We start from the raw sequence: 16,104 nt of genomic DNA, 5'->3' as shown, positions 1-16,104 counted from the left end.
TCTCCTGCTCCCTCAGGAACTAATCTTTCTCTCAGAACACATGTATGGTACTGCCTTGTATTCTTCCAAATCCCATAGGTCTAGTTGGAAGGTACCCCAAGGGTCATCTAGTCCAACCCCCTGCACTGCAGGAATCTCAACTAGACCATACAGCTTCCAAGGAAGGAGAGGCCACCACCTCCCAAGGGAGTCTGCTCCCCTGCCAAACAGCTCTTCTCAACGCCACCACCCCCAAAGCCCCTGTCCTGGCGTGACTCATTCTGTTGCTAGGCATAAGCACATGTAACTGGAATAACCACATATGGTATTGCTTCCATGTTTATCCCTTTCCTCTGTTGATTGCTCCATGATGAATTTCAGCCTGTTTTCCTGTAAAGCAGCATGCATGATGATGGACGTATAAAAATAGCTTTGGGGACAGAGAATGCTTAGCCTTAAAGGAGTGCAGTGGGTGTGGGGAGAGCAGAAAAAGTAAAGGCAGCCGCACCCGTCTGGTGAAAGTGGCTTGGAAGAGATGTGGCAAATAAGTCTCCAAACTGCTGCCGCCACATTGTAGAATGTGTGTTAGTCGTCCCCCTCAGACTTGCCAATACTATTAAGCATTTGGCTTCCAGCCAATCCCAGGCATGTCCAGCAGCATTTATTTACTTATTGCATTTATATTCCACCTTTTCTCCAAGAAGCTCAAGGGTGGTGCACATGGTTTCCCCCATTATATCCTCACATCAGCCCTGTGAGGTAGTTTAGGCTGAGAGACCATGAATGGCCCAAGAAGACCCAGTCTGTTCCATGGCTTAGTGGGAATTTGGACTCTGCTCTCCCAAGTCTACAAGCCATCTGCTGAACTACACCGGCTCACTCATCTCACCCTGAAGAGGAAATGGTCACAAAATAATAATAATAATAATAATAATAATAATAATAATAATAATAATTTATTATTTATACCCCGCCCATCTGGCTGGGCTTCCCCAGCCACTCTGGGCGGCTTCCAAAAGAATATTAAAATACTGTGATACATCAAACATTAAAAGCTTCCAAGAAGCTTTCCAGGGAGGATGGGAAACACAGAACACACTAGAATGGTCAGGTTCTTGCTGTGTAGACCTGCTGGGCACCTTCTCCACTTACAGACTTTTTTGTGAGGAAATTGCTGAAAGGAAATGCTGAAATGACTTAAAGGACAATCCTGAAACTAAATTCTTCCATGTGGTTTATATGAGTGCACAACTGCATAAGGAAAACCTACAGTGTGTTGCAGTGAACAGGCAACCTTTTTTATGACTGATGGGGAAAGTGTAGTTGGAAATAGGGATATTATTTATTAAAAGTATCGAACATTTTACTTTGTGGTCATGTACTGTGCAGACCCTACTGAAGAAGAACCATATCAAGACAAATAAAAATCACATATGCTTTTGTTTAGCAATCCCCAGCAATAATAATAACAATTTAAAGAATCCTTGTTCTCTCCTTCTCCTCCTCCTCCTCTTCTTCTTAGCAGATTTTGGAAATCTTTGAAGAAGTCATGCTCACCTGGTACCATTATAATATTTGTGTTTCTGCTGGTGATTTTATTTCCTAGTCCAAGGACAACGATGATGATATTTGCTGCTGGGCTTCAGTCTGTTCTCATGCATGTTCTCATGTTTCAAATCCCACAAACCTTTGAAACTGGAGACGAGAGAGGTGCCTTTGCATTAACAAAATGTAGAAACAGCTTTCCTTGTCTACCTTTCAAAAGGAAGTGAATGCGTACTGGCCAGCTTTCCATTACATTTGTCTCACATTATTTTAAGGATATACAAGGATTATGCCAAGCTGCCCTATGAACAGGGAAGAAATATGGAATGGGATTTGCCCCCCCCCCCAATGCTGAATTTCAAAGACAGAGGAATGACATATTTCCTTTTAAAGCAAGAACAAATATTTGTACTCTAAAAGTGAATGCAGTAAAAAGAAAGAAAAAGAAAGGAAGTTCAATTTCAGCACTTCTGCTAATTAAAGGTACTGTAAGACCTTGGCTGAAGGTAACCAGCCGTTCATAGATGCTCAGGAAGGCCTCTTCTGGGTTTAATCTGCCAACTCTTGTGGCTGTAACTGGGCAACCTTCTAGGTAGAATGAATGATAACAGGGAGCAAAGCTTGGAAAAACACAGAGTAGATGCCAAGTGAGAGGTGTGGTGAAAGGAGTGTGGTGGAGTCTCCTTCTTTGGAGGTCTTTAAGCAGAGGCTTGACAACCATATGTCAGGAGTGCTCTGATGGTGTTTCCTGCTTGGCAGGGGGTTGGACTCGATGGCCCTTGTGGTCTCTTCCAACTCTGTGATTCTATGATTCTATGATTCTAGGTTATTCAGGTCACTGAAGCCTTAACCTGGAAGTATTTTTATCCCGGATTAGTCTGGAGGGGCACCAGTGAGCTATCTCTGGGAGAGAGTTGTGCTAGGTGCTGCACAAGCCATTCTGCTTCACCCTTTCCCCCCCCCCCCCGGGCACCCCCAAGCCAGTGGCTCCCCAGTTTGAATCACAGTAGATCTGGAAACAGAAACCACAGTTTTAAAAGCCAGGACCCTTCCCTGAGAAGCTTACAATTTACATTTAAGCAGGGGATGAAAACAGCAAAAGGAAGGGGAAAGAAGCAAGAGATGATTGTGACCAAATGCAGTTACACCTACTGAGACTTGGTTTCATTTGAAGGTAAAGAATGCTAGATTAAGCCAAAGACATTGTGTAAAAAAAGGCTTTTATGCAAAATTCGAAAGAAAAGGAGTGGTGGCACCAGAAAGAAGTTCTGGGAGGGAATTTCAGACAGATGAAGTGATGACAGTAACATTTATTTATTTTTAAATGATGTTGACTTATACAATTTGATATCTAGATTATCTTGGTATCAGTCAGCAGCTGCATTCCCTGTCTCTTCTACTCTCTGGAGTGCAGCCTGCCTTTAGGAGAGAAACAGGTCTTGTTGCCTAGATGATACCTGTGATGTATCCAGAGACTAGATTTGGGGAAGGCGGCCAGTGGCAGCTTGTTCTGCCCAGGGCTCCTCCACGTCTGTGAAAACTGAATATCCACAGAGCCCAAAAGATATGTGCCCACCTCAATCCAAAGTTAGGTAAAGGTAAAGGGGTAAAGGGACCCCTGACCATTAGGTCCAGTCGTGACCGACTCTGGAGTTGCGGCGCTCATCTCGCTTTATTGGCCGAGGGTGCCGGCGTAAAGCTTCCGGGTCATGTGGCCAGCATGACTAAGCATGGCGAACCAGAGCAGTGCACGGAAACGCCGTTTACCTTCCCTCCGGAGCGGTACCTATTCATCTACTTGACTTTGACGTGCTTTCGAACTGCTAGGTTAGCAGGAGCTAGCTAGGTTAGCAGTCGCTGGGATTCGAACCGCCGACCTTCTGATTGGCAAGTCCTAGGCTCTGTGGTTTAACCCACAGCACCACCCGCGTCCCTAAATCCAAAGTTACTATCTTTTTAAACATTACTCCAGTCACTAGCACAGCACCAGAGTCACTGCTAGCTTGAACCTCCTTCAAGTAATCACTCTCAGCTTAATTACATTCTGTTTTAACTCACAAAGGTAAAAAAAAATCCAGACTGCTTGATAAGTGAATGTCCATTCAGATTTGATAGCAACAACAGCTGCAAGGCGGATTCTGTCTACAAGGAGATGCTCTTATTGCTGCAATAAAGAGAAAAGCTTTCTTCCATTTCTTACTGGGCAGGAAACCACATTTCCTGTCTTCAGTGAAAGAGCATTCAAGTCCATTTTCTTCACCTTGAGCTCCCTGTGGCTGGTCATAACACCATGGTAGTGAAGTAAAGGTAAATCATTCTGCCAGAAGCATTTCATCCCACAAACAGGATGAATTGTAACATATCCCTGGTTCTTACCTGCATTCTATTTCTGGCTTTTGTTATAGGAATTGTATTAGGAAGTAATGACCAAGACCAATTAAACGCATACAGAACAGAGTAGAATAGTGCAGACACCAACTACTGAACTAGTCAAACCAACCAAATTCACAAATCACATGTGACTAGACAGAGATAGGTGTCCAGTCTCAGAGATCACCTGGCAACACCACTTGCCATATTGAGATAAAAATGGTGAACCGATGAGATCCTACATGTACAGAAGTAATCCTCAAACATTTCACCAGCATATTTTGGAGTAATTACAAGCTGTTTAGCCAGATGTTAACAGAAATAATTTACTTCTTTTATATCACCCATGCTATAATATAAATTTATATAAATATGAGTAGAATGGAGAAATATACATATTAAAATATTTATTTTGTTATACTCCAAAGATTCAGCATGGGTGATATAAAAAAAGTAAATTATTTCTGTTAACATCTGGCTAAACAGCTTGTAATACATTTCTCCATTCTACCCTCCTGAATCTTTGTGGAGCACAGCATTTAATTTAAATAAATAAATAACACAAGGTGTGCAAAGTTGGCCCCCAGATATGACAACTTAGCAACTAATCAGTCATTATTGTGGTTCAGAGAATTATATCCGGTATCAAATTATTTACACAGAGAGAGTCTGGTGCCACAGTTTCACATACAGTGGTACCTTGGGTTAAGAACCTGAAACTGTTCTTAACCCAAGGTACTATTTCTGGGTTAGTGGAGTCTGTAACCTGAAGCATCTGTAACCCGAGGTACCACTGTATTGGTGCTTCAAAGGCCTGCCTGTTCCACTAAGTCTTTTATCACAAAGGCTCACCAACATCCCTCACATACAAAATGGATTGCCTTCTGCCTGCTGGCGTTCCTGCAGGGAAGCTTAATTGATTGAGAGGAAACTGCCTCAGGAAAACCCACTTTCTGCTGCTGCTGCTGCTGCTGCTGCTGCTGCTGCTGCTGCTGCATCGAGTTTTGTTTGCAATTCTTTTCTCAAGAAGGTGAAAATTATATGCAGTATTTCGAAAGAAAACCATGAACAGCAAAGTGATAAAACAGAACTCTGGAAGAGAAATTGAGTAAAAAGCAGCTTTTAATTAAGTGGATTTAAGTAGTGGGGACCCAAGGGTTATCTAGTCCAGTGTTTCCCAACCTCTGGTCTCCAGCTGTTTTTGGACTACAACTCCCATCATCCCTAGCTAGCAAGATCAGTGGTCAGGGATGATGGGAATTGTAGTCCAAAAACAGCTGGAGACCAAAGGTTGGGAAACACTGATCTAGTCCACCCCCTGCAATGCAGAAATCTCAACTAAAGCATCCATGACAGATGGCCATCCAATCTCTGCTTAAAAACCTCCAAGGAAGCAGTCCACAACCTCCCAAGTCTGTTCTTCACTTAAAACACTTCTAGAACTCCTCATCGTGTTATTTCTTGCAGAACAATGAAAACTCATATTTTAAGTTTCCTATTAGGCCACTTGCATTCTAGTTACCATTGCACAGTATTGTCCTTCCTCTGCAGCAATTGGCAGGTGGTGAGTAATCATGATGGGTGACACCTGGCTTGAGAGCAGTACATGTGAAAAGGATCTAGGAGTCTTGGTTGACCACAAACTTGACATGAGCCAACAGTGTGACGTGGCAGCTAGAAAAGCCAATGCAATTCTGGGCTGCATCAATAGGAGTATAGCATCTAGATCAAGGGAAGTAATAGTGCCACTGTATTCTGCTCTGGTCAGACCTCACCTGGAGTACTGTGTCCAGTTCTGGGCACCACAGTTCAAGAAGGACACTGACAAACTGGAACGTGTCCAGAGGAGGGCAACCAAAATGGTCAAAGGCCTGGAAACGATGCCTTATGAGGAACGGCTAAGGGAGCTGGGCATGTTTAGCCTGGAGAAGAGGAGGTTAAGGGGTGATATGATAGCCATGTTCAAATATATAAAAGGATGTCACATAGAAGACATCCTTCTGCTGCTCCAGAGAAGCGGACACGGAGCAATGGATCCAAACTACAAGAAAGAAGATTCCACCTAAACATTAGGAAGAACTTCCTGACAGTAAGAGCTGTTTGACAGTGGAATTTGCTGCCAAGGAGTGTGGTGGAGTCTCCTTCTTTGGAGGTCTTTAAGCAGAGGCTTGACAACCATATGTCAGGAGTGCTTTGATGGTGTTTCCTGCTTGGCAGGGGGTTGGACTCGATGGCCCTTGTGGTCTTTTTCAACTCTATGATTCTATGATTCTATGTTCACAACTATTAGCTTCTTCTGTGGTCTGTGAAGGACATTCTAAGCCCAAAGGTAACATAACTGTCTTGCACAAGTAATAGCACATTGAATGATGGCACTCTGAAGTGAGTGGGGATTCATTTGCTCCTGTTCTTGAAACACTAATGCTGCAAAATCTCCTGGGAGATGAGGAATGCCAGTTGCTCTAAGCATCTCTTCACATTATGCAATCACATTATGCAGTTTCCCCCTGTGTCTTCAATTTCTGGCTTGGCTTGCTCCTTTGGCTGCCTTTCTGTGAGTATTTGGTGGAGGGCAGGGTCTTTTCTTGAGCTTTTCTTGAGGGCTCCAGGGAGGGAACTAAGGAAAACTCAGCAGAGCCTGATCCCTTGGTAACATTACGGGTAGAGTTCAGTTTTTCTGGAGCTGTCGCTAGAGGAGAACCTGGTAAAAATGGGGAAGACAAGTTGTGTGAATAAGAAAACACAGCTAGTGACAAACATAGTAAGGAAGGGGGAACTGGCATTGGCTAGCCAAAGTAAATTTGTTGATTCACGTTGTCAGTCAGAAAGTAAATAAAATATCTGACAAATTAGCATGCTGTCTATGACTTCACAAGGAATTCTGTTCACAAGGTGCCACAACACACTCCTCCTCCTCCTCCTCCTCCTCCTTTGCTACCAAAAGCTAAGGGCCAGGCTTGCCACCAGAGCAACTGCGTCCCTCTCAGTTTCCCTCCAGTTGGAGGGCAGCTGAGGGGGATGTGCCAGGCGTGCGCCAGCCCTGCACTTCTTTTTCGGGTCACGGTGGCTCTGGCACCCTGCAAGTGCAGCCCATAACGCCCTGCCTTTGCAACCTTGAGCTCTGGCTTTCTGCCCCAAAGGTAAATGGCAATCCACCCCTTGCGCACCCCCCTAGCTATGTCCCTGCTAAGGGCTAATCATATATATAAAAAACATTTCAAACATGGAAGGCACTTTCAGGCAAGAACTCACATGGAGTTCACATGTGTTCTGTGTCGTTTGCTGGTTGTACATGGTTGTAGTTTTCTCTGTGTGCTCATGTTGTACAGCACATACAGACCAAAAAATCTGGCTAAATGGACTTTGAAAAGATACCATCATGTATGAACCAGCCTCAAACACAACTTCTCTTCTGGAACTAGAAATCTACAATCTCTGCTTCTTCCCAATCCCTTCATTGTGTTTCTAATTCACCAATCTTCATTGAGTTTAAGCAAAAATGTGAGCATCTTCCTTGATTTACTGAAATGTGATTTGGACTTTTAATACATTGGATTGGATTGATCTTTATTACGGCCATTGGCCCGTCACACGACAGTTTCCCATACCAACATAATATACTTAAACCTCCAAATTTAAAACCGCCAAAACTTGCAAAAGACAAACAGGAACCAAAGCAAAACAAAAACAAAGACTACCATCATACATTACAATAAATTTGTAACCTAAACATCGCCCTCTGCTCATAAATTAATCAAGGATATCAATGGTGATATCACCTAATTACATCCTAAAACATAGATCATGGTTTAAAGGGATTATCCGAGCCACACAGGAGTCCGTTTCTCTTCTTTAGGGATAGGACGCTGATCAAGAATCTGGCAACCATGAGTGATCTTAGGGGGTCATCATCAATTAGTAGATATCTCAGTTTGGCTTCAATCGTATCATCGGCAATTCCCTTTAGATATTGAGCAAGAAACTTGCTCCTGGCCGGTAAGTGAAAAGCACAGTCAAGAATTATGTGATGCAACGATTCCGGTACCCCACAATTACAATCACATAAGAGTGATATCTGTCCATTGGAGAATCTATTTCTCAGCACGTTCGATGGGAAGGTGTTGAATCTTGCCTTTACAAAGGCATATCTATGAGCTGAGGAAGTTAAGGAATACAAATAGTTTGGGAGCCTTAAGAGGGGTAATAAACCAAGATTTAGAGGTGAGCAGGTACCATTGCTCAAGACCATTTTCTGCTGCAAGTCCATCTCCTCTAGTTTACAGGTTACTGTTCTTTTAGCTGGGACTATGTCCTGCTCTAGTAATTTGGATGGGGAGATTCCCATTGCCGTAATTTTCAGCTGTAAATTTTTTACCCATGGGCTCTGGAAATCATCTCTCCACATACATTGTATCAAGTACAAGTTTGGGAGATTGTGCCATAGAGATAACCAGTGACAAAGTATGTGCTTCCACAGAGCATTTTCCAGGGATACAGTATTAAGTTCCATGCGTAACGCTGTATTACATACACAGTTGGGTAGTTTCAATATCCCTCTTAAAAACTGATTTTGAATAACCTCCAGGTGAGATAGGTTGATAAAAGTCCCCCAAATTGAGATGGCATAAGCAATTGTCAGGGTCATCTTGGCCTTGAAGACTTTCAACGCCGATGGGATATGAAGGGCCCCATCGGTGAAGAAGAATCGCAAGATCGCCAAGGAGATAGCTTTGGCTCTATTTGTAACATAGGCTACATGGGCCTTCCATCTAAGGTTATGTTGTAACCAAACTCCCAAATATTGGAATCTATAGACTTGTTCGATGACTCTCCCATCAATTCTCCAATTATGGAGTTTCCGGCTCTTTGAGAAAATCAGGATCTTAGATTTTCCATAATTAATTGTAAGGGAATTTGCATTACAATATGATCCAAAAAATTTTAAGGCCCTCCTGAGACCTACTCTAGAAAAAGAAAGAATGACTGCGTCATCCGCATATAGTAACAAGGGGCAGCGATAAAGTGCTAGGCGGGGTGCATGAATCCTTTCTTGGGCCTCTATTAGGGGAGTCCTCATGTCACTTATGAACAGATTGAACAGGAATGGAGCCAATATACAACCCTGTCGGACACCTCTGTTAATGGGAATTGAATTGGTGAGATCACCCTCCGGGGTGAGTCTCACTCTAGCCGCTGAGTTCTCATGGAGTTTGATTATTAGCCAGAGAAGCCTTCTGTCGATGCCCCAGCGGGTGAGTTTTTCCCAGAGGATGCTCCTGGGGGTACTATCGAATGCTGCCTTTAGGTCAATGAATGCCGCACAGAGTTGGCCACCCTTTGGGGTGGAATATTTCCAGGCAAGATGCTGTAAAATTAGAATATGATTAATTGTTGACTGTTTTGGGCGGAATCCAGCTTGTTTGGGTCCAATTAATTTTTTCTCTTCGGCCCATTGGATAAGTCTGCTCAACAGGGAGCGGGCATACAGTTTCCCCACTATTGAGAGCAGGCTGATGTTTCTGTAATTCCCCGGGTCATCTGGTGAGCCCTTTTTGTGGATTGGAACGATAACAGCGTCCTTCCATACTTCCGGGATCATTCCAGAGTTGTTAACGGCATCGAAGATGGTCGCCAGGACTTTGGCCCACCAGTCCGCGTGGTATTTAATAGCTTCTGCCGGGATCAGGTCTGGCCCAGGCGCTTTCCCTGTTTTGAGTTTAACGATCAAGTCATGGATGTCTTCCAGATCGGAGGGGGGCCAGAGGGGAAGCTGATCTTGAAATTCATCTCTTGTGTTAGCAATACAGTCAGTTGTGGCAAAGTAATTTTTTAAGTAAGATTCCCAAACCGGGGCGGGAATAATAGTTAAAGGGTATCTTTTAGTTCTTTTATTTACCAGGAGCCAAAATTGTCTGGAGTTCTCTCTGATTACCAGGTGAACATATCAATCCATTATTAGTAGTATCAGTTGTGAAAAATTTCAGATGAATCATTTTAATGCAAAACACTTTTCATATTTTGAAGCAGTGTGTGTGAATTTTGCTGTTATCTTCTGACCTTTTCATTCCCATTGTTTCCCCATTGTAATAGATAGAAATCAGCATCAATTTGAATGCATGTACTGTATTTTCTAGGAAATCATAGAATTATAGGGCTGGAAGGAATCCAAAGGGTCATCTAGTCCAACCCCCTGCAATCACAGTTAAAGAATCAATATGAAAGCAATGTAGAACAAACAAGGAAGAATAATGGAAAAGGTCATTCGTTTTAGTAAATGGGGAAATTCCAGTTCTCAGCTCTGTTTTATAATCCTAATCTAGATCAACATGAATGTATGCATAAGAAATGGCTAAAGAAAGGATTCTATTTCTTTTAACTTTCCTGCCATGGTTTGTCTAACCTATATTAACATTACCATGCCTTATGGTTTTTTCCAGTGTGTCCGGAGGTGAACTATTTGACCGCATCGTAGAGAAAGGATTTTACACTGAGAAAGATGCCAGCACTCTGATACGGCAGGTGTTAGATGCTGTGTATTATCTTCACAGAATGGGCATTGTTCACAGAGACCTCAAGGTAAGGTAATTTGCTAACAGGACAGATCCATATTATACCATCAGAAACAGCTGTTGACACTATAAGCCTTATTCTATCTCAATTTCTTGTTTCAAAGTTTTCCATGTCTTTGAGAGTAGAATCAGGTGTTCCAAAAGGCTGTCACCAAAAAGAACAAGACCATGTCTAGTTCTCCCAATCCTCTAATAACATCTGATGAAATTCAGACTTCCATTTCTGGCCACAGACATGGAAGTAGCTGCCCTGAGGCTCTCTGGAGCCCCAGGGAGGCCTGGTTGGCGGGAAGGGGGGAGAGGAGGCTAATCTGGGGAGTTTGGGGGGGATGATGTGAACCTGCAGACACCGTATGAAGCCTGGAGGTGGAAATCTTTGCTGGAGGCACGACTCCATGCCAGAGAAAAGCCTCAGACACCGGTTGCGTGAGTGACCGATCCCCTTTTATTTCGGATAATTGGTTAAAAGTTTAAAAGGCACCCTTATTGATATGGTGTTGAAAAAGGTTTCAGAAACAATCCTGTCGTGTGTTAGTGAAGTTTGAAGGATGTTTACTGCTTCATTTGGAGCTGGGTCTGTTTAGTTTGGAAAAGAGGAGACTGAGAGGAGATCATAGAATCATAGAATCATAGAGTTGGAAGAGACCACAAGGGCAATCGAGCCCAACCCCCTGCCAAGCAGGAAACACCATCAGAGCACTCCTGACATATGGTTGTCAAGCCTCTGCTTAAAGACCTCCAAAGAAGGAGACTCCACCACACTCCTTGGCAGCAAATTCCACTGTCAAACAGCTCTTACTGTCAGGAAGTTCTTCCTAATGTTTAGGTGGAATCTTTTTTCTTGTAGTTTGGAACCATTGCTCCGTGTCCGCTTCTCTGGAGCAGCAGAAAACAACCTTTCTTCCTCCTCTATGTGACATCCTTTTATATATTTGAACATGGCTATCATATCACCCCTTAACCTCCTCTTCTCCAGGCTAAACATGCCCAGCTCCCTTAGCCGTTCCTCATAAGGCATCGTTTCCAGGCCTTTGACCATTTTGGTTGCCCTCCTTTTGATAGCCATCTTCAAATGTCTCGAGGGCTGTCACAGGGAAGAGGGAACAAGCTTGTTTTCTCCTGCTCTGGAGGGTAGGACTCAAACCAATGGCTTCAGGTTACAAGGCAGGAGATTCCAACTCAACGTTCAGAAAAACTATCTGACAGTAAGAGCTGTTTGGCAGTGGAACAAATCCCACAAGAGGTGGTGGACTCTCCTTCCTTAGGGGTTTTCAAGCAGAAGTTGGATGGTCATCTGTCCTGGATGCTTGAGCTGAGATTCCCTCATTGCCGGGGGTTGGACTAGATGACCCCTGGGGACCCTTCCAACTCTACCATTCTATGATTCTATGACTGGATTTATCAAAAATATGTTATAGTTAAATAATAGTACTAGCAGTAACTGAAATATGAACAACTTATGGAAAAGGGTAAAGGAAAAAATAATGATAAAATGTTAAACTATTTTAAGGATTGGGAAGTAGAACAAAGTATGTGCTATGATGCAGCAAGAAGGGAGGGGAAACACTGCAGAAACAGGGTGGGAAGTCAACTTTAAATTTGTATTAATTGGATGTAAATTCGTTAATTTTTTTAAAAACTAATGAAAATTAGTTGGCAAAAAAGAACCATCTTATGAAATTCACTGCATGGTGCCATGCCATCATACAATTTGTCCCCTTTCTACCATCCTGCACTAGTGGCTGGCAATTCCATGGGGTTTGGATCCATATTAAATTAGCTTCACTTTGTACTATTCATTGAATCAGTGGGACTTCAGTCATGACTAAATTGCCCCATTGATTTCAATGGGACTGAAATCAACAGACGTCTGGATCCAATCCATGATGTCTTTGGTCCTTCCACTACAGGGGTGCTCATTTGGCATCTGGCTTCTTTTTGGTGCCAGGAGAATAAAAGACACCTTTTAAGCCAATCAGTTTTGATTCATGCTGGAATCTTAGCTGTTCAGTTTGTATTGTTGTTTTAGTTTTTTGTGTAACTGCAATTTAAATGTTTAAGTAAGCACTTTGGGAGCTAAAGCATACAATAATGCGTCTGCTGAATGAATGAAATAATATTATGGAGCGAGTTGGGGTGAACTAAGCATGACCCAGTGTCATACATAGTGTGAAGCTCTGCAGAAGGCTCTCTCTTGTTTGCCCATGGGTCTCGTGTCTCATCAGCAATACCTCTGTGGCTGCAGATGCAGGCAACTTTAAGAGACTTTTAGCATTTCCCTGGATGTTCATGGGGAAACCTTCCCATCCTCCATCATGACCTTCCATGGTTATTTATGATTGTAGCTGTTTGTGCCATAGCAGCTGGTACTATAAAAATTTGGGACACTGTATTGGCAGGAGTTCATGCCTGTTGCGAATAAAAGGAGTGTGAGGAGAAGTTGGGCTGTTAGTAATTTTACATGTCCTGTTTGTTAGACTGTTTGTTCAATTCAGCTCAAGAATTAGTTGCTTAGTATCTTCTTTGCAAACCCAGGCTTATCCTAAAATAATGTGATTTGCAGGAAATAGCTTATAAGAATTATTCCTGACACAGAAGCTCTGAAGAGCAAACTCAAGTAATTCAGACAATGGTCTGGATAAGCTATTTTAAATCTTCTACACTTTGTACCTAAAGGAATTCCTTGCTATGTTTTTTAAACAGCTTAAGCTTATTAGCAGCACATGCCAAAGAGAACTATGAAATGTGACTCAAAGAAGGAGCATGAAAAGGAATTAATTTGCAAATGACTTGGGAGTTTATATAATGACCCAATAATTCTGAAAAGTCTGTGGCTGCATCCACAGACACCTGAATCCACCTGCTAGAAATGCCTGCCTGACTTAGGCTGCAAGGCAAAGTTTTGAATTCTATCATAATATGATGATGGCGCCTTAAATGGTGGTGCAACTCTTTACATCAGCTTTGGGTTTTGACCAGGGAATGCAGCAGTATTAAATCATTCCATCTGTTTCTTGTCGTTTCTTGGAATCTCCTGGCTGGAATATATATTGGGTTTATAAAAGGAATATGTAAAATTATGGTAGGAATTTGTACCACTTTCTTGGTAACTCTCTCCCTAATGTTATGGGAAATGCTGGCCACCTCTCTGTGCATGAATTGAAATATGTTCCAAGGCCTAATCCTGCAAGGTAGCTTCCAGGAACACACCAAGTTCATTAAACAGAGGCTGCACAGTGTCTGACCAAAGAAAAGGACCCCAAACAGTGGTGATGTAGCAGACCCAGAAGAAAAATCAAAATTCTCCAAAGTGTTTGTGTTAAGGAATATGTTTCATTGGATGTTAATGAATTATTAAAAGAATGTGTAGCAGGTTACACACTTCATAGCAGATCAGCCTTTGGGGGGTTTGATGTTGATCTGAAGCCAGATTTGCATGAATATAACTGCCTGGCAATTTAATGGGAGGCTTTACTTCATACCAGGAGAGAGAGAGAGAGAGAGAGAGAGAGAGAGAATACAGCACCTCTGCTCCACCAAACACTTTCAGTCCCCATTTTTATTATTTCAGGTACAGTACTCAGCATCCTTTTCAATCACTTGAACACAAATGAATATAGGGATACAATTTTATTGAATACAACAGATTGTTTTTGCTTCATTAGCCATACCTTTCCCTCCATGGGTGTTTCTGCCTGTATAAATGTTTCTCTCAAGTAGTTTGTCTGTGTTTCTATACCTTGCTACTGAACCTTGCCTCTGTATGATGCCTCAAGAGGCTGCACAGAAACATCTTGAGATGAATTCAGTGTTTGTGAAGTGGTTTGGCCACAACTCACCACTTACAGTTGTCCCCAGCCTTCAGTCTGGTCCTGAAAGGGGGGGGGGCAATGTTGTGTATGACACTGTTGTAACATGAAGAACTTGCTTCCTTTCAACCGGACCTAGAAGTTTTCTCTACAGGAGTCCTTGGTGAAACTTCATTGCAATTGCAGTATTGCTGCTGTTTGTGCCTCAGAAGGGCTGCAACACACAATCTGTGTGTGCAATCTGTGCCAGATGTTCCTGAAACATATTAGGTAAAAAAGGAGATGCAGGTGCATCTTTGCTTGAAAGTGAATAGATGACCAAATGCCGCCAAACTTTAGCCTTTTTTCCGACCAAATTACTGAATCTTTCATGCTTGTGTGATGGGCAGAAATCCACAGTCTTTGATGTGGAGAACACTCCTTCTGTTGAATGTCTGCTTCACTGCAGCTGTTAGAAGCAAAGGAGTCTGGTCAGAAAAAGATGACAGCCCACCTTACCTAGGATGACTTAAATGCAAAAGAGTATGAGGCTCCTCTACCTTTTATAATTATATGGAGAGGGAAATATCATCAGCTACTGTTCAAATCAGTAGCACCTGAAAAAAATCCCACCTTCTGTATTGCTGTTAAAGGTAAAAAACAAAACAAAAAAACTACAAGAGACACGACAAAGAGTTCAAGAGCCTGATCCCCAGTTGCATCTGCTCACACAACTCAATTGCATCCTGTGTCTTAGTAAGTTGTCACAAGACATTTTCATGCTAAACCTTACATCTGGCAAGCAGAGATTTAAAAGAATTATTATATTAAGAAACTGGATGGCATATGAAATAGAGAGATACATTATTTAATCCAATATTCATGTCTCAGGTTTGTTTTCTTAATATCCCTGCAGCCTGAAAACCTGTTGTACTACAGCCAAGATGAAGAATCTAAAATAATGATAAGTGATTTTGGATTGTCAAAAATGGAAGGTAAAGGCGACGTCATGTCCACAGCATGTGGCACCCCAGGATATGTCGGTAAGCATGCTACAGCATAATTTTCAGGACTAGTTTCATGTGAATTTTCCACCGATATCCCTGGCATTTTCTGCACTGGTTCAGACTAGAACAATTGTTTATGGTAAGTCACCAAGCCACATGCAGTCCAACAGCCATATATTGTTGCCTCAGGAAGCCTATTTAAGACTTTTGCTTTTGTTGCCTTCCTGGAAGTAAAGAAACAGGGGGAGGGAGGGGTACCAGGCACCTAGCAAGCCACAATTCATGGTTGATGAGTAACGTTTGGCCGTGGCTGGTCAAGGCTGTAAAGGCCTCTGGTACCAACAGTAGTTTCTAGGAGATGATTTGCTCTGGGTTTATGACACAGGAGGAAAGGGTTGGGGAAAAGCCTTCCCCACATGTTCTGGTCCCAATCCTGTTGCCCCTACAGCTTTTATCTAAATGTTCACTCATCTAATGTACCATTTAGTTTCACTCTTAGATGTTGAAGTAAGTAAGTAAGTAATTTTATTTACGGCCATAGGCCCATACAGGTAAAAACGAGACATAAATAACAACTTGTGCACGTGGGGAAAACAGCCACTAAAGCACCCCTATAACAATAAAATACTATAGAATAGAATGGCATACTACGCCTTAGTTAGCTTGTAGTGCCCCTTGGCGTCGCTTTTGGGTAAGGACAGCGACCAGGAACCTTGCCACTTTCAGGGTCGTATGAGTATCCTTATCCTGCAAGATTTGGGCAAGGTGGAATTTTGATGGGGTGCCCTCTAGTTTCTGTATGATTGATCCCAACAAATTTGCCCGTGGCACATTAAACAGGGGGCA

General features: G+C 42.6%; 1 protein-coding gene across 1 annotated transcript in view; it reads left to right on the top strand.

Moving 5' to 3' along the window:
• The window catches only part of CAMK1D (calcium/calmodulin dependent protein kinase ID), a 260,116-nt gene that overhangs the window by 209,746 nt on the left and 34,266 nt on the right, over positions 1-16,104 (top strand). The window contains exons 4-5 of the mRNA XM_079993323.1: positions 10,332-10,470; positions 15,168-15,294. Coding sequence (XP_079849449.1) covers positions 10,332-10,470; positions 15,168-15,294 — 266 coding nt within the window. The remainder of the gene's footprint in view (positions 1-10,331; positions 10,471-15,167; positions 15,295-16,104) is intronic.

Source organism: Podarcis cretensis (assembly GCF_951804945.1).
Source record: "Podarcis cretensis genome assembly, chromosome: 10".
Classification (NCBI taxonomy): domain Eukaryota; kingdom Metazoa; phylum Chordata; class Lepidosauria; order Squamata; family Lacertidae; genus Podarcis; species Podarcis cretensis.
Note: the sequence above shows the minus strand (reverse complement) of the source record. Positions and strands in the feature narration are given on the sequence as shown.